Source organism: Salmo salar, chromosome ssa27 (genome assembly GCF_905237065.1).
Source record: "Salmo salar chromosome ssa27, Ssal_v3.1, whole genome shotgun sequence".
Lineage (NCBI taxonomy): Eukaryota > Metazoa > Chordata > Actinopteri > Salmoniformes > Salmonidae > Salmo > Salmo salar.
The window spans coordinates 13,463,016-13,482,375 of NC_059468.1; the positions used below are offsets into that span (position 1 = coordinate 13,463,016).

Genomic DNA, 19,360 nt, shown 5'->3' on the forward strand with positions numbered 1-19,360 from the left:
TCCTCTCTGCAGATCCTCTCAAGCTCTGTCAGGTAGGATGGGGAGCGTCACCGCACAGCTACTTTCAGATCTCTCCAGAGATGTCCGATCGGGTTCAAGTCCGGGCTCTGGCTGGGCCACTCAAGGACATTCAGAGACTTGTCCCGAAGCCACTCCTGTGTTATCTTGGCTGTGTGCTTAGGGTCGTTGTCCTGTTGGAAGGTGAACCTTCGCCCCAGTCTGAGGTCCTGAGCGTTCTGGAGCAGGTTTTCATCAAGGATCTCTCTGTACTTTGCTCCGTTCCTCTTTGCCATGATCCTGATTAGTTTCCCAGTCCCTGCCGCTGAAAAACATCCCCACAGCATGATGCTGCCACCATCATGCTTCACCGTAGAGATAGTGCCAAGTTTCCTCCAGATGTGACGCTTGGCATTCACGCCAAAGTGTTCAATCTTGGTTTCATCAGACCAGAGAATCTTGTTTCTCATGGTCAGAGTCTTTAGGTGCCTTTTGGCAAACTCCAAGCGAGCTCTCATGTGCCTTTTACTGAGGAGTGGCTTCCGTCTGGCACTGTACCATAAAGGCCTGATTGGTGGAGTGCTGCATAGATGGTTGTCCTTCTGGAAGGTTCCCCCATCTCCACAGATGACCTCTAGAGCTCTGTCAGAGTGACCATCCCCCTGACCAAGGCCCTTCTCCCCCGATTGCTCAGTTTGGCCGGGCGGCCAGCTCTAGGAAGAGTCTTGGTGGTTCAAAACTTCTTCCATTTAAGAATGATGGAGGCCACTGTGCTCTTGGAGACCTTCAATGCTGCAGAAATGTTTTGGTACCCTTCTCAAGATCTGTGCCTCGACACAATCCTGTCTCGGAGCTCTACGGACAATTCCTTCCACTTCATGGCTTGGTTTTTGCACTGACATGCACTGTCAATTGTGAGACCTTATACAGACAGGTGTGTGCCTTTCCAAATCATGTCCAATCAATTAAATTTACCACAGGTGGACTCCAATCAAGTTGTAGAAACATCTCAAGGATGATCAATGGAAACAAGATGCACCTGAGCTCAATTGCGAGTCTCATAGCAAAGGGTCTAAATACTTGTAAATAAGGTGTTTCTGTTTTTTATTTTTAATACATTTGCAAAAATGTATAAAAACCTGTTTTCATTTGGTCATTATGGGGCATTTTGTGTAGATTACTGAGGAATTGTTTTTATTGAATCGATTTTGGAATAAGGCTGTAAAGTAACAAAATGTGGAAAAAGTAAATGGGTCTGAATACTTTCCGAAGGCACTGTTTATGTATATTATTACTTTTTCTATAATAATATTTATAGTTTTTATTTCACTTGGTATCCACACCCCCTCAATGGTAGTGCTGATCCCCCAATGGTCATTCCCCCCCACCCCCTCAACTGTCTTTACTCTGCCTCAAACCCAATGGACATTTATTTATTAATCACTGCTACTGATGTTATGATGTATATAGTGCTTTTTATATTTTATTACCATTTTCATTTTTTTATTTCACTTAGACCTGCATGTTGACGCTCAGAGCCAAATATTTTTACTGTACCCCACAATCACACCTGCAACACTGTACATGTGACTATTTAACACTCTGAATCTTGTCAGGTCCAGGATTTTTAGTGAGTCCCGCTTATCATCTTTATTCTATCCTGACAAATATTGACCAGCATAACGTGAGAAGCAGAGAGTGAGAAAACACTTTAGTGTTTACTGTCATACAATCAACTCATCTACCTACAGGAGAGATAAGATATCCCACCACATGACTTTTTATCTCAAACATCCTGTAGGGCATGAACAATGTCTTCTCATTGATGACGTTGACTTGTTGACAATACCAAGTTTCATTACAACATTGTGAGGTATTTGTTGTGACATAGGGCTACTCTTCTCCGGGTACATTTTTGTTCCAACTTGCAATGAAAGTTCATTTGGGATCATGAGAATGTATTATAGTGGAGATGAAAATGTTATACTGTCTATTTATAGGTGTCTCAAAAAGCACAAGTAAAACCCAAGCTGATCTTCTGCTCTTAGATTTTTTTGAAGGATTCAAAAACCCCATCTGGAACATATTTAAAGGTCCATTTATATTGGAGAAACATGGGACGATTCAGTACCATAGTTTATATGTGAACAAGAGGTTGGAGCAGTCTGACTGAGTCGAATGCCTTTGTATTCTTGAATCCTCCATCAGCTGAGCTGCTATCATGCTACATTTGCCTGTGCCACAGGGGACCATTAATCACACCGATATAAATTGCGTGTCAGCCCGTGTGGGGATAAACTCTGAAGTGTCTGAAGTTTGTACTTTCATCCAGAGTCGTTTCATTTGAAATTCAGATTGAAACTGTCATAAGTGTGCCAGGCTCATACCTCTTCCTGTTTCTTAAACAAACAAACACACCTCTCCCTCTTTTCTTTTTGTTTCTTTTTTTCTATTCCGACAGTTGGGTACACAGATAAAGGAGGAGAGGGGGTTCAGAAATAAGGAAGTGAACTCTGGTCTCCGGCTCAGGGACAATATGTGGACTAGAGTTGTGGTGTTACCGACTCAGCTACACTCTGTATCTGTTTCCTAACACAAACACAGTTAAAGGAAACAGTGTAAACAAGCGCTGTATTCTCACTGAGTCCAAGTGGTTGTGGCTTTACAAACTCATGAAAAATGTATGACACACTATCAATCATAAAATGTATTTGGTTTTACTTATAGAGTTTTTAGCCCTTTTTAGCTTTGGTTCCGAGGAGCTCCAACTTCCCATAAAGTGTTGGACGTTTTCATCATACCTGTGAAGTTGACTAATTTAAGCAGTATGCACAATGGAGAAACACACTGGAAGTATGCAACAACATTTGTGCCTAAATAGATCAATAAAAGCATGCATTTCAAACCTTACACCACTCTGATGCCCAACATGGGTTCAACCATGTCCGTTTCAGTCTAAGCCACAACAAGAAGTGAGACAACTTGCCAACACTGCCAAACAAAATAGCTCTGCACAACACATTTAGTACAAAGACAAACAAATTCATCGCAACAGGACCATGCCTTTAGATAAAACATTTGAAAAATCCATTAAGAACACCTTCCTAATATTGAGTTGCACCCCCTTTTGCCCTCAGAACAGCCCCAATTAGTCAGGGCACGGACTCTACAAGTTGTTGAAAGAGTTCCACAGTGTGCCTGGCACCGACTACCATAACCCGTTCAAAGGCACTTCAATCTTTTGTCTTGGCCATTCACCCTCCGAATGGCACACATACACAATCCATGTCTCAATAGTCTCATGACTTAAAAATCATTCAAGTTTCATCAATAGGGATCATAGCTTTTACCTGGATTCACCAGTTCAGTCCATGTCATGGTAAAAGCAGGTGTTTTTCAATGTTTTATGATTTATGATAGTGTGGTAAAAAGCATGAGCTGACTGACACATGCAAACAAAACAATGTTTGTAGAGGTGCTGACCAATAGAAAAGTAAACTGTATAAAGATATTTTTAAAGTCACACTACATTATGCTCCAGACAATTGAATGGGTATATAAAGTGTGTGACTTTCTTTTTATATAGTTCTGGGAGAACTTTGTCTTAAAGTAAAACACTATTACGCAGTCTGGTCGGAGGAGGGCGACAGAGCACAACTACTGTCCCTCATGAGAAGGTTTGAAACACAGAGGCAGCAATTCTACTGTTAAACTTAATTTACCTTCTCCTGGGACTGGGAGTGACATCCACTATTGAGGGACATCAAACACTGTGTGGGCAAGTCAAACTAGGCCCCATTTAAGTTAAACTATAGTTGTTACATTGTGTGGTTTATGATTTTAATATTCTCAAATATGACACACGGTAGGCCTACTTTTGGAAACTGCTGACATCATTTATCTGTGTGTTCACATGTACAGTGGTGTAAATGCGTAAAAAAGGAACGCTTTGCATAGCTGTCCTGACTCATTCCTCCACGTACTTTTAAAACCCCAGTGTTGATCAGTGACTGTTCACTCCTTTCAGAGCCACTGACACGCAGCACAATGATGATGTCACTGATTCTACTGCTGGGGACACTGGGGCTCCTTGTTCAGGGTGAGAGACACTTTGACAACTGTGATTCATGTTTGGTTTAGCCTCAGATTTAAACTTAGTTTGTGAATATTGCTGAATAAAAAACAAAAATCATGATTTTGCCTGATATGTTTCATGATAGGCTTTGGAAGATGTTTATTTGTTGTGATAACCTTATTAATCAGTCATTCTTCACTTTTGTTTTATCTCTGGAGCTTCATTCACAAACACACTGGGACACGGAGGATACTGAGCTGTAGAGGATGCTTCTCTTTAGAAGAAGATGCTGAACAAAGTGTTAGAAGTAAAGATTGGGATGTTTTCTCTTATGTTCAGGACATCAGGTTGTGATTTACACCACTGTTTATGATTGACCTCTGAAAGTTTAACCTGTCTGACCCAATTCAACTACTCATCTCACAGTCCATATTCAACTTCTATACCCCTTCAAACCTGAAAGAGTGAAGTAAGTCATATTGATTCCAATATAAGAAGCACCCTTTTCATTTGACTTAACAGTACATAGTAGTAGTCATAAATACACAGTTAACCACACAGTATAAAACCCATAAAAATACCCTTGAGTAGAATACCCCATTTGAACGTTATGCAAAGTCCAGTGTAAAGTCTGCTTCCCCCACCCATGTTCACAGCTGCCCCAGTCCCAGAGGATTTGACTTCAGGACATTGTGAGCTGTAGTGCAGTGGAACTCAGATTTGCATGACCAGAGTGATTTCCACGCTCCCAGAATACAGCAGAACAGTGGCCAGATGTTCACCTCCCCAGAGAGTTTCAGTGAGTTTTTCGGTATTGGTATCAATGATGCCTTCAGTATTAGAATCATCATGAAAACCAGTGGGTTTAGAGCACATGGCTTCAGTATCACTGCAGGTAACATTTTGACAGGTACCAAATTTGGCCCAATTAGCCATGCACCCTACGAGAGGTTCATTGACTGAAATGTATAAGGATTCTTTTGTACATAATATACATTATACATACATATCTCCATGTATAATGGTAAAACTAATTTTATAAGGATATCCAGGCAACAATATTAAGGATGGAAAAAGTATTTATTATCTCAACATGTCAGATCTAACAGCATTACAGAAATAAAGCTTATAACAAATGTAAGAAAGCCAAGCAGATCTATGACATCAGAATCAGACAGATATTCTGGAGTAAGGCCCAGCCCAGCACCAGACCAGTGTGGTAGTAGTGCTGGATCAGTACGGAAGAGAGATAAAAAAACTGTGGAATGTGGGGAGGAGCTCATTAATCAGAACACTGGTCTCTCCTCAGTGTCTCAGAAAGTGGAGACTGGGAGCCCTGGGTGGCCTCACAGACCACAGAGCCCACCTTCTTCCACTGGTCGACAGGGAGGGTCAGGGTGCTGCTCCAGCTGTAGTGGCCGTCCTTCTCCAGGACCCCGGGGCTCCCGGTCACCTCCCATGTGCTGCTGCTGCTGCTGCTACCGTCCACCTTCCAGCCCAGCTTCCAGTCTGAGGGGAAGCCCTTGTTGGCCAGGCACATGAGAGTGGCCTTCCCCTGCTGCAGCTCCACACTGGAGGGGGGCAGGACTGTCAGGGTGGGACGAACGTCACCTAGGAGACAGGTGGGAAGTTATGGAGAGGGGAACTATCAATCAATCAATCACCAGATTGATACGACAATATTGATGCAGTAGTTTAACATCTTAGCCGTAAATGAAGTTTTTTCCATCCGTAGGTTTCTGTTACTCAAACAGACAGTTCATCATTCTTTCTGTCACTCTTTCACTTCCTTTGAGTAGCTACTGAAGCCTATTATAACTACATGAGATGACTGAAAATACATTCAACTATCTTCAAAATGTAACTATTTAAAATGTGAAATATTTCAGTATACTTCTCACTTATTGTAATGGAATAAACTCTTAAGAATCAAACTGCATTTCAATATGAATTATTATTTTTATTTTAAAGAACAATTCTTAAATTATGAATTTATTTAAAATTTGTTTAAAATATGCCTACTGTATGCTGAGGAAGTAAATTCCAGTTGACTGCAACCATCTAACAATGATATACATTTAATTTAAAAGACACACTAAAACATTTAAGTTTTAATTTATCGAAAGGAGGTGAATGAAGTTGTGTAATTTACATGATATTCAAACACAAATTTAAAATAAATGTACATTCATATGAACAGCAGAACAGCCGGACTTCGCAAGATAGCAAGACTTTTCAATAGATAGCGAATAGATAGCAAAGCTAAGCAATACATTGCAGCTGAATGCTGAAGGAGTAAATTTAAGTTGAATATAACCATCTTACAACAATCATATACATTTAAAAGACACATTCAAATAAAATGAATAGTGATATTATTTACGAGAAAGGGTCACTTAACCAAAAACAATAGCTTCAAATTTGAGGTCTAAACTAAAGGTATTTGGTGACTCTTATGAAGAGAATAACTATTTTACGTCAAACATAACCATGCATAGCATTTCATTCAATTTTAATCTTTCTCACAAGATCAATGCATCTATATGCAAGGTCAGAACATTTTCTTTATTAGAGGTAGGTAAACTTACTTCCAATATCCAGTCTAGTGCCTCCACCAAAAGTGTACCACAGTGATACAATCTCATTCAGCGGCCGTACAAAAACCTCTGACACTATAGAGACACTGCTTTTGCTCTTTGTAAAGCTACATTTATCTAAACCACTCTGATTTGAACAGTATCCCTGTTCCAAATGAATACACACTGTATAACCTTGTTTGATATATTACATCTTGAATAGGCATTTTAATTTAACTATATTTACATCTAAGGAAAATAAATGCAACAACAATTCTCCAAAAATAAATACACATTTCTACTTTCTATTTAAGGGAGTTGTAATATTGTTAAGACAATGTATTAGATTTTGATATCAGAAGTCAAGGTCTAGAATTGAATACTTACTGCCAACACTCAGTTTGGTCCCTCCACCGAAAGTCCACCACTGTGATAGAGTCTGATTGACTGGCTGTACAAAAACCTCCAGACAGACACAGAGGGGAATGGTAACAGAGGCATGATGCCCCCTACTGGTACACTCTGGAACTCCAGTAGACTAGACACATTCATGTTCGCCATTGATCTTTCAACAGTATGAATACTGCTTTGGACTACGTTGATACACAGTGCCTTCAGAAAGTATTCACACCCTTTGTATTCACACCCTTTGACTTTTTACACATTTTGTTGTTTAACAGCCAGAATTTAAATTTGATTAAATTTAGATTTTGTGGAACTACACAAAATACCCCATATTGTCAAAGATGAATTATGTATTTTAAACATTTTTACAAATGATTTAAAAATGAAAATCTGAAATGGTGTGAGTCAATAAGTATTCAACCCCTTTGTTATTACAAGCCTAAATAGGTTCAGCAGTAAAAATGTGCTTAACAAGTCACATGACAAGTTGCATGGACTCACTCTGTGTGCATAATAGTGTTTCAAATGTTTTTTGAATGAGTAGCTCCTCTCTAACTTTATGTCCTGAATACAAATCGTTATGTTTGTGGAAAATCCAACAAAAAACATTACTCTTCATTACTCTACAAAAAACACTCTTCATATTTTCAAGCATGGTGGAGGCTACATCATGTTATGGGTATGCTTGTCATCGGTAAGGACTAGGGAGTTTTTTGGGGGATAAATGAAATGGAATAGACCTAAGCACAGGCAAAATCCTAGAGGCAAACCAGGTTCAGCCTGCTTTCCGACAGACACTGGTAGACAAATTCCCATTTCAGCAGGACAATAACCTAAAACACAAGATCAAATATACACTGGAGTTGCTTACCAAGACGACATTGAATGTTCCTGAGTGGCCTACATATAATTACAGATTTGACTTAAAATTACAATTAAATCCATTTTTCACTTTGACTTTCACTTTTTACCCGTTGACAAAAATGGACAATTAAATCCATCTGAGTCCCACCATGTTACACAACAAAATGTGGAAAATGTCACAAGTCCAAATTCTTACATAGTTATTTATAAAAAAGATCTGTCAGCAGTATTTTGCGGAGGAGGCACTCTGACAACAACAGCCAATAGTCCCCCCCCCCCTCCCCACCACCATTGTCCCTAGTAAGTTGTTCCTGCACGACGGAGCAAACATATGCTAGGCAGGACCCTAGATTCTCTACTGCGTGAAAACAGTATCGACATCGTCTTATTCGATTTTAGCTCTCCTGTGATGGGCAGGACTCGCAGGATATATGTTTCTAAATTAATTTGATCAAGCTATGTAGCCTTTTGATTCCTTCATGGATTAATAAATACAACTAAAATGTTGTATTGTTTCTTGGTAATACTAGCCACCTATCAATTTTATTAAGTTAGCTTCAGCTAGCCAGCTTGACGGGTTCCTAATCTCCCAACCTCATAATTAGCTACCAAGCCAGTTCAGGCTATCAATGAAGTTAGAGCAGCTAGTCTAACTATCGTAGCTGGCATGCCTGCTGGCAAGGTTGCTGGACATTAGAATTGCTTTAATTCTTGGCTTATGACACTATACACTGAGTGTACAAAACATTAAGGACACTTTCCTAATATTGAGCGGTAAGGCGAAAGCAACCAACTGTAAACAAAAGCCAAGGGGATTGTTCGAGAGGATCAAAACCGTAATGTATCATGGGTAAATTGTGACCTACAAATAATAACGAGACATTATTTATGGTGGAAGGTGATTTGTAGATCAGTCAGTCGGCATGTCGCCTAAATGTCGAACAAGCCCAAGGAGTGAAGTTGGGGAGAGGTGCATCTGCAAAAGTTTTTCTTCATAATGTCGAAATAAACATGTCTCTAACCCACATATCACAGTCACAACCTGAAAATGTACAATCAATTGGTGAGAGAGAGACTCAAATATCACATGAATTGTGGAAATGCTGTTTCAGTCATGTCTTTGGTCACGTTCGTATGGGTCAAACAAAAACACCATATTGATTGGTTGACAATAGAGCCTCCCACAATGCAGGGGATGACTGCAATTTGCAACTGGTGAGGAGAAACTGCAGAAACTTGCAGTCAACTACAGTCAAAACTTCATGACCTTTGATCACATGGTTTGTGTAAAGTCGTCATGTAGGCGGAAATCAGATTTTTCTATCCCCATAATACAACACACTTTGGATGGTCACCGAGATCACAAAAGTTTTCCGCTCGAACACGCAAATGTTCTCTTTTCTGTCTTCTGCATTGTTAGCCTAGAACGACAGACCCGCCCATCCATATTGTATAGTCGTCTGTGGATCTGATCGCCTTCATACAGACTCAGTGAGACTTGATAAGGATTATGAATTCTGGTTGGAAAGAATGGACTGGCTGTTTGAGATGTTGACAGTTACAGTTAAAGGTTAAGGTTTTAACTGACAAAAGATAATATTTGGACAGTGAAACTAAATCATTAAATAAAGGAGAGAAAAAAAATAGGGGGATAGACGAAGGAAAGGTCAATGAAGAGATGAAGGGATAATGCCTGTAGGCTATATATGACAACTGATAGTCGCTTCCCCCTAAATGTGTATCTGCAAATAAATGTGCTTTATGCAAATGTACAGTTATTGTCAATAGCTTCCCAAATTAAGATAACAATAGATAGCAGTCATGGTTGATTTATGCTAGAATCTGTGGCAGGGAGGACATTCTATCATCCCACTGGGCACAGATGTCAATTCAATGCCTGTTCCACATTGGTTCAACATAATGTCATTGAAATGACGTGGAAACAACGTTGATTCAACCAGTGCGTGCCAAGTGGCATGTTTGAAATGTTCTTCTACCCTTATCACCCTTATCTTACCACTAGATGGCAGCACTGAAGCATGTCCATACATTCACAGACAGATGGATGAAATGCATGAAGAATTCATTACTCATCCATTTATCCATCAAAAGTTCAAATCAACTTTTTACACACTGTTAAAGTCAAAGGAAAATGATGAATTCATAATGGTGGTAAAATATACAAAACGTAGAGGCTGGCCCCTAGACACATCCACAATCTGCGGTAGAAGTTTTGCACATATACTGTATACTGAACAAAAATATAAACGCAACATGCAAAGTCCTGGTCCCATGTTTCATGATCTGAATGAAAGGATTACAGAAATTGTCCATAAGCAGAAAAAGCTTCTTTCTCTCAAATGTTGTGCACAAATTTGTTTACATCCTAGTTAATGAGCATTTCTCCTTTACCAAGAGAATCTATCCACCTGACAGGTGTGGCATATAAATAAGCTGATTAAACAGCATGATCATTACACAGGTGCAGCGTTTGCTGGGGAAAATAAAAGGCCACTCTAAAATGTGCAGTTTTGTCACACAACCAAATGTTTCAAGTTTGAGAGACCGTGCAATTAGCATTCTGACTGCAGGAATGTCCACCAGAGCGTTTGTGAGATAATTAAATGTTAATTTCTCTACAATAAGCCGCATTCAATGTAGTTTCAGAGAATTTGGCAGTACTTCCAACCAGCCTCACAACCGCAGACCACGTGTATGGCGTCGTGTGGGCGAGCGGTTTGTAGATGTCAACGTTGTGAACAGAGTGCCCCATGGTGGCAGTGGGGTTATGGTGTGGGAAGGCATAAGCTACGGACAACGAACACAATTGCATTTTATCAATGGGCATTTGAATGCACAGAGATATCATGATGAAATCCTGAGGCCCATTGTCTTGCCATTCATCCGCCAACATCACCTCATGTTTCAGCATGATAATGCACTGCCCCATGACGCAAGGATCTGTACACATTTTCTGGAAGCCCAAAATGTCCCAGTTCTTCCATGGCCTGCATACTCATTCGCCAAACAGGTCACCCATTGAGCATGTTTGGGATGCTCTGGATCAACGTGTATGACAGCGTGTTCCAGTTCCCACCAATATCCAGCAACTTTGTCAGTCACTGAAGAGGAGTGGGACAAAATTCAACAGGCCACAATCAACAGCCTGATCAATTCTATGTGAAGGAGATGTGTCATGCTGCATGAGGCAAATTGTATTTTTACCACATACATACATACTGACTGGTTTTCTGATCCACTCCCCTACTTTTTTTAAAGGTATCTGTAACCAACAGATGCATATCTGTATCCCTAGATTAGGGCCTAATTTATTTCTTTTAATTGACTGATTTCATTATATGAACTGTAACTCAGTAAAATCTTTGAAATTGTTGCATGTTGCGTTAATGTTTTTGTTCAGTGTATATATAGCTTGAAAGTATCTTCTCAGTGTCCTATGTTGGGCATAAAATGAACACCAGCCACCTGCCAAATGTGGGTAGATTAACGCAAGAATGTCTATTTCACCAGTCACATTGGCGGGTGGTTAATTTGTTGGGCCTGTCATGCCAAATAATGTCCCCCAGCCAAATAGTGTCCCTCTCTACGTCACAATGGGATTCGATAAACTATTAGCGTCCGTTGCTATATCAAAGGTGTGATTACTTAATGATTCAAATTTTGGAGATCATTACAGCCTAAATGACGTTCTTTTCATCATCGCTATGCAAACAATGCTGATTTTTTCGCCGTTTAAACAAGTTTTGTTTAAACTAATAAAATGAAAACATTAATTCTAACTACTTTCTGGTACCTTGTTAACATTACAACATGAAATCCATGTCTTAAACACGTTGCTACGTGACGCATGGTTACGTTTCGGAAATGGCAAAGTAAACGTGTGATCTGCTTGACACATTAAAGTTGCAGATCACGAAGTCAGTTAATTTCCATTCCATTCATATGCAAATCTATTTGATTCATATACTGGCTTGTCTTTTTTATGAGCTCAGCATAACAACCATTTATTGCTTTCTCAAATGTCAACCAGAGCTTAACATACTTTGTCTCACGGGCTTCACCGAAGTGTAAGGCGTTAGGGATTTCAGTGGTTGACCGTTGATTTTGGCAATCATGCGATTCACTCCAAAATGTCCAGCATGCATCTCTGTCAGCACGGCCTCCATTTCCTCCTTGGTGAAAATCACTCTCCTGTGTGGCTGGCCATCCTTCCCCGGTAGGTATATGTGATTGCCTAACAAATTGGAAGAGAAGAGTTGTTGAAATACTAAAGTCTAAGTAAGTTTGCACTGATGTCTTTCTCTTTCTGTTTCTCTCGCTCTTCATCTCTCTCTGTTTTTCACTCTCTTCCCACCTCTCTCTCTCTCCCTCTGTCACTTTCCTTCTCACTTTCTTCCTCTCTCTTTCTGTATGGGTCTCGCTCTGTCGAACAAAGACACCTAAATTTAGTTAAGGGCAGTTGGAGTTACCATAATTGTTTACACCTATCCATTTGATTGATCAGGGTTAACTTATAGCTAGATACCTCAATCTGACAGACATATAACTAAATGTATAGCTAGCAACATGTAGATGACCAACTAACGTTAGCTAGATGAAAAATAAAATTGTTGTTAAATGGTTGTTCATAAATCCTTCCAGTTATCCAACAGTAACAGAAATTAACTGCTTAACGTTACCCTGAATTGTGCATTTTTCTGCCCCCCTACGAATGATGCGCCTCTTGTCGAGATCAGTGCCTTCATAGTACTTTGCCTGGTTGGAAAGATAAAATAAAATATTTTCAAGGATGCCATTAAAGTGCAAGCTACATACAAACAGAAAGCAGCTACAATAACAGTTAGCTAGCTAGAAAATAAAAAAAAGTTAGCTAGCTAGCTAGACAAACAGAAAGTGGCTACAATAACAGCTAGCTAGCTAACTTAGATAACGACTTTAGCTAAGTAAAACTGTCTGGCTGTGGTAAATAAGTAGCTAGCAATGTCACTATAAAATCTATCTAAAAACACCTTAAAAAACAGCTTTATTCCTATTTAACAATATGTACTTATATAAAGACAAATATATGGTAAAGAAATAGTGTTCTCTTTCCAGTCTCTTCGGTCCTCTGAAGCAGCAGGTAGTCAGCAGGTTGTCACCGTCAAAAACACCGGAGGTAATAATTTTCCACGGACTGGGCGAGCGCTTCTGAGGTGAAATAGAACTAGAACTGCCGGCGTCCTCCTTCCTTCGCGACCGCTACGAGGTAACCAAGCAACCATCATAGCAACGGACGCTTTGATTCATTAAATAATCTGGTCAGAATGTTGCAAATTCGAGCAACACTCCTAGCAACAGAAGCTAGAACTCATCGAATCCCATTGTGACGTCGAGCGGGACACTATTTGGCATGACACGCCCTATGTTAGGGTTAGAAAAATGCTACAGTAGCTCTTTTCAAAGTATTTCTGCTGTTTCGTTTCATAGCCGGTTGATTTTGCGAATACGGGCACGTTTGGATGTTAAATGTCTTTGAAAATGAAACCTATTGAAACTGCTTTTTATCTTTCTGAAAATGTTCGTCACTCTGTCTGGAAACAAGATCTAATAGTGGCTGAGACCATACTATTTAAAAATATAATTTTTTTATCAGTTTCCCCAAATACCAGAGGGGAAACGTCATTACCACCACGTCATAACATTTTCTATTTTAGCCGAAAAGGAATTTACAGAAATTGTGCCTAAGGTATTTTATATATTTCACACAAATTAGATTTTTTCATGTATATTTTTACTATTTGGAAGTTTTCTTAATTAAATGTATTCATCATTGTCATGTCCATATGTGCCTTAATGATTCTCAGAAACCTGAATTTACCACATTAAAATCTTAATATTTATTATCTTAAGAACAAGCATATACGGTCCACATATGGGAAAAATAGTCAATATCAATTGTAATTTAATAAAATATGTACTGTGATGGTGATGACTTGGCATTGGGGTAGTGACAGAGTGTGGTGGAAATTACATTTCATATAAAACAACTGATGAAAAAGACCATTAAACATTGTAATGTCACAGTTGTACATGTTTAATTTGATTGAAGATATAGAACAAACCATTCGTTCCGATTCATCCCAAAAGTGTTCGATGGGGTTGAGGTCAGGGCTCTGTGCAGGCCAGTCAAGTTCTTCCACACCGATCTCAACAAACCATTTATGTATGGACCTGACTTGTGCACAGGGGCATTGTCATGCTGAAACAGGAAAGGGCGTTCCCCAGCCTTTTGCCACAAAGTTGGAATCACAGAATCGTCTAGATGTAATTCTATGCTGTAGCGTTAAGATTTCCCTGGAACTAAGGGGCCTAGCCCGAACAATGAAAAACAATCCCAGATCAGTATTCCTCCTCCACCAAACTTTACAGTTGGCACTCTGCATTGGGGCAGGTAGCATTCTCCTGGCATCCGCCAAACCCAGATTCGTCTGTCGGACTGCCAGATGGTGAAGTGTGTCATCACTCCAGAGAACGCTTGGAATTGCGCATGGTGATCTTATGCTTGTGTGTGGCTGCTCAGCCAAGGAAACCCATTTCATGAATCTCTCAACAAATAGTTATTTTGCTGACATTGCTTCCAGAGGCAGTTTGGAATTCGGTAGTCAGTGTTGCAACAGAGAAAAATATGATTTTTACGCACTACGCGCTTCACCACTCGGTGGTTCCGTTCTCTGAGCTTGTGTGGCCTACCACTTCACGGCTGAGCTGTTGCTGCTCCTAGACTTTTCCACTTTACAATAACAAAACTGAGTAATCGTGGGAGAAGGGCCTTGGTCAGGGTGGTGACCAAGAACCAAATGATCACTCTGACAGACCTCCAGAGTTCCTCTGTGGAGATGGGAGAACCTTCCAGAAGGACAACCTGTCACGTGGAATGACGCTGGAGATACGAAGCAGGTACTGGGAGTAAAACATTTAATGATAACGGACAGAGACAAGGCAGGAACAGCGTCAGAAGCAAATACAAGAGACAAAGACAATACAATGAAGCAGCAGGGAACAGAGCTAGGGAACTGACAATTATAGGGGAGGAAATTAACAGGAGATAAGTGAGTCCAGGTGAGTCCAATAATGCTGATGCAAGTGACGAGGGAAGGCAGGTGTGCATGATAGATGGCAGGAGCGTGTGATGCAGGGTAATCTGGTGCCCTCAAGCGCCAGAGGAAGGGAAGAGCGGGAGCAGACGTGACACAACCATCTCTGCAGCACTCCACCAATCAGGACATTATGGTAGAGTGGCCAGACGGAACCCACTCCTCAGTAAAAGGCACATGACAGCCTGCATACAGTTTGCCAAAATGCACTTAAAGGACTCTCAGACTATGAGAAACAAGATTCTTTGGTCTGATGAAACCAAGATCTAACTCTTTGGCCTGAATGCCAAGCGTCACGTCTGGAGGAAACCTTGCGCCATCTCTACGGTGAAGCACGGTAGCGGCGGCACCATGCTGCGGGGATGTCTTTCAGCGGCAGGGACTTGGACACTAGTCAGGATCAAGGGAAAGATAACTGGAGCAAAGTACAGTGAGATCCTTGATGTAAATCTGTTCCAGAGCACTCAGGACCTCAGACTGGGGCGAAGGTTTATCTTCTAACAGTAAACAACCTTAAACACACTGCCAAAACAACATAGGAGTGGCTTCAGGACAAGTCTCTGAATGTCCTTGGGTGGCCCAGCTAGAGCCCGGACTTTAACCCGATAGAACATCGCTGGAGAGACCTGAAAATAGCTGTGCAGTAACCCTCCCCATCCAACCTGACATAGCCTGAGAGGATCTGCAGAGAAGAGTGGGAGAAACTCATTATGGGGTATTGTGTGTAGATGGATGAGGAAACAAAACAATTTAATCAATTTTAGAATAAGGCTGTAACGTAACAAAATGTGGAAAAAGTCAATGGGTCTGAATATTTTCCGAATGCACTGTAGCCCGTTTATTGTTATTTTATTGTGTTAATTTTTTTACTTTAGTTTATTTAGCATTTTCTTACTCTGCATTACAATAAGTGAGAAGTATGCTGTAATATAACATTTTAAATAATTACATTTTGAAGATAGTTGGTTGTATTTTCAGTCATCTCATGTAGTTATAATATGCTTCAGTAGCTAGTCAAAGGGAAGTGAAAGAGTGACATAAAGAATTATAAATTAACTGTCTGTTTGAAGAACAGAAACTTAAGGATGGAAAAACCTTCATTACAGCTAAGATTTTAAACTGCTGCAACAATATTGTCGTATGAGTCTGGTGATTTGATCGTTATCCCCCTCATTCTCCCTAACTTCATACCTGTCTCCTAGGTGATGTTGGTCCAACCCTGACGATCCTGCCCCCCTCCAGTGTGGAGCTGCAGCAGCGGAAGGCCACTTTCATGTGCCTGGCCAACAATGGCTTCCCCTCAGACTGGAAGCTGATACTCCAGATACACATCTAGTCTAAAGAAGGCCTGTTTTATTGCTTCTTTAATCAGCTAAACAGTTTTCAGCTGTCCAAACATAATTGCAAAAGGGTTTTCTAATGATAAATTAGCCTTTTAAAATTAGAAACTTGGATTAGCTAACACAACGTGCCATTGGAACACAGGAGTGATGGTTGATGATAATGGGCCTCTGTACGCCTATGTAGATATTCCATTAAAAATCAGCCGTTTCCAGCTACAATAGTCATTTACAACATTAACAATGTCTACACTGTATTTCTGATCAATTTGATGTTATTTTAATGGACAAAAAAATTGCTTTTCTTTCAAAAACAAGGACATTTCTAAGTAACCACAAACTTTTGAACGGTAGTGTATGTTTTTTCAGCAATAGGTTATGATTAATGAGCTCTGCACTCAAGCACCTGTCCTTCTTACTGATCCAGCACTACCATCACACTGGTCTGGTGCTGGGCCTTACTCCAGAATATCTATCTGATTCTGATGTCATAGATCTGCTTGGCTTTCTTACATTTGTTATAAGCTTTATTCCTGTAATGCTGTTGGTTCTGACATGTTGAGATATTAAATACTTTTTCCATCCTTAAAAATGTTTACTAATACATTTCAGTCTATTAACCTCTCTCAAAGAATGCATAGCTTATTGGGCCAAATTTGGTACCCCTCAAAATGATATCTGCAGCGATAGTAAAGCTATGTGCTCTAAACTCAATGGTCATGATTATACCAAAACATAAAGCCATGTGCTTTAAACTCACTAGTCTTCATGATTTTACAAATACGGAAGTCATGATTGATACCTATACTGAAAAATTCACTGATTACTCTCTGGGGACAGGTGAACATCAGGCAACAGTGCTGCTCTTTTCTGGGAGTGTGGCAGTCACTTTGGCCATGCAAATTTGAGTTTCCACTCCACCACAATCCCCTGAAGTCAAATCCTCAGGGACTGGGGCAGCTGTATATTTGACTAGAGTTCTGAACATGAGGGGAAGCAGACTTTACACTGGACTTTGTATAATGCTGAAATGGGGAACTTTATTCAAGAGTATTTTGATGGGTTTTATACTGTGTGGTTAACTATGTGCATTTATGTATGTACTGTTAAATCAAATGAAAAGGATGCTTCTTAAATTGGAATCAGTATGACTTCCTTCACTCTTTCAGGTTTGAAGGGGTGTAGAAGTTGGGTAGGGACAGTGTGATGAATAGTTGAGTTGAGTCAGACAGGTTCAACTTTCAGAGGTCAGTCATGAACAGCGGTAAATCAGTACCTGATGTCCTGAACATAACAGGCAATTTATCCCAATCTTTACTTCTAACACTTTGTTCAGCATCTTCTTCTAAAGAGAATCATCCTCTACAGCTCAGTATCCTCCGTGTCCCAGTGTGTTTGTGAATGAAGCTCCAGAGAGAAGAGTGTTCCAAACTAGAGTTGCAATCCAGCAGGACTCCACTGGAAGTCTCCCTTACTCATACTGACCAGAGATCAGAGGACCCCCAGTCATGAATACAACCTCCAATAGGAGATAGAAACACACAGACAGAGACAAAAACACAGACACTTTACTACTCACAGTTAGGACGTGCTAACATTAGGAGATAAAATGTATCTCATAACTGGCTATAGTTGTGAATACAAAAACATAAAAGACTTACTTGTTTTGTTTTCAAATTCAAATATTGATTCAATTTGTAGGACCTATCTGGGTTGGGGTCAAATAGATTTCTATGTATTAAATTCAACACTTCTATTCTTTACATTTTATAATTAAATTATTATTTTTTTAATTCACGAGATATGCAGTATTCATATTCATTTACTAAATTATTCCATTATTGAATCTATGAAAATAAACGGACACTTAGCCTGATTGCAATGGTTTCAATTCTTTTGCATAATACCTTGAAAGCGAATTCTTTATAGTCTAGATTATAAACCAATTATATAGTATGATTGATAATGTGTCATATTTTGATGAAGTTCTCTAAAGTTTTAGTAGCTCTGCAGCTGTTGAGTCAGAGCAGTTCCTCTTTAGCTGAAGGAGGTTTTTGTACGACGCTCTAACACTGTGTGAACGGAGTGCTGTAACCCTGCTGACAGTAGTAATCTCCTGCATCTTCAGCCTGGACTCCACTGATGGTCAGAGTGAATTGAGTATATGAACTACCAGACCCACTCCCACTGAAACGACCTGGAATCCCAGACTGACGGTTTGTAGTAGAATAAACCAGGAGTTTAGGAGCTTCTCCAGGTTTCTGCAGGTACCACTGGAGATTATTATAAGTACTTGAACTGGCTGTACAGCTGATAGAGACAGTCTCTCCTGGGCGAACAGACTGAGATTTAGGAGACTGAGTCAGGATTATATCTCCTGATGATTCTGAGAAATAAAATAAAAGTGAATAAAGCTGATTAGTAAGGTTATCACAACAAACAGACATTGATAATCTTCCCGAAGCCTATCATGAAACATATCAGGCAAAACCAGATGATTAAATCTGAAGCTAAACCAAACATGAATAAAAGTTGGTCAAAGTGTCTCTCACCCTGAACAAGGAGCCCCAGTGTCCCCAGCAGTAGAGTCAGTGACATCATCATTGTGCTGCGTGTCAGTTGCTCTGAAAGGAGTGAACAGTCAATGATCAACACTGGGGTTTTAAAAGTATGTGGAGCAGTGAGGCAGGACAGATATGCAAATGTCCCGTCTTTTACACAAATGCACACACTCTAATGTCCTCATGTGGTTACATATGCAGCTTGCTTGATTTGAGCAAAGCAATTCCAGACAGAGGTATGAAGCGGGCCACTTAATGTTGCCTCGTCCTTGAGCTACCTCTCTAGCGTGGGTCCATTGGTCAATCTTTAGCCTTGCATATAGAGGTTATGTGTTTTAACATAGATTTTTCATGAGTTATCGTAAAGCCACAACCACTTGGACTCAGT

At 40.0% G+C, this 19,360-nt stretch overlaps 1 gene segment (V, D, J or C); it reads right to left on the reverse strand.

Annotated features, from left to right (window-relative positions):
* Positions 1-5,133: 5,133 nt before the first annotated feature.
* Positions 5,134-19,040, reverse strand: LOC106588303 (Ig kappa chain V-III region MOPC 321-like). The segment is given in 4 exon segments: positions 5,134-5,683; positions 7,036-7,073; positions 18,494-18,797; positions 18,964-19,040. Coding segments are annotated over 4 exon segments (723 nt in total).
* Between the last annotated feature and the right edge of the window lie 320 nt (positions 19,041-19,360).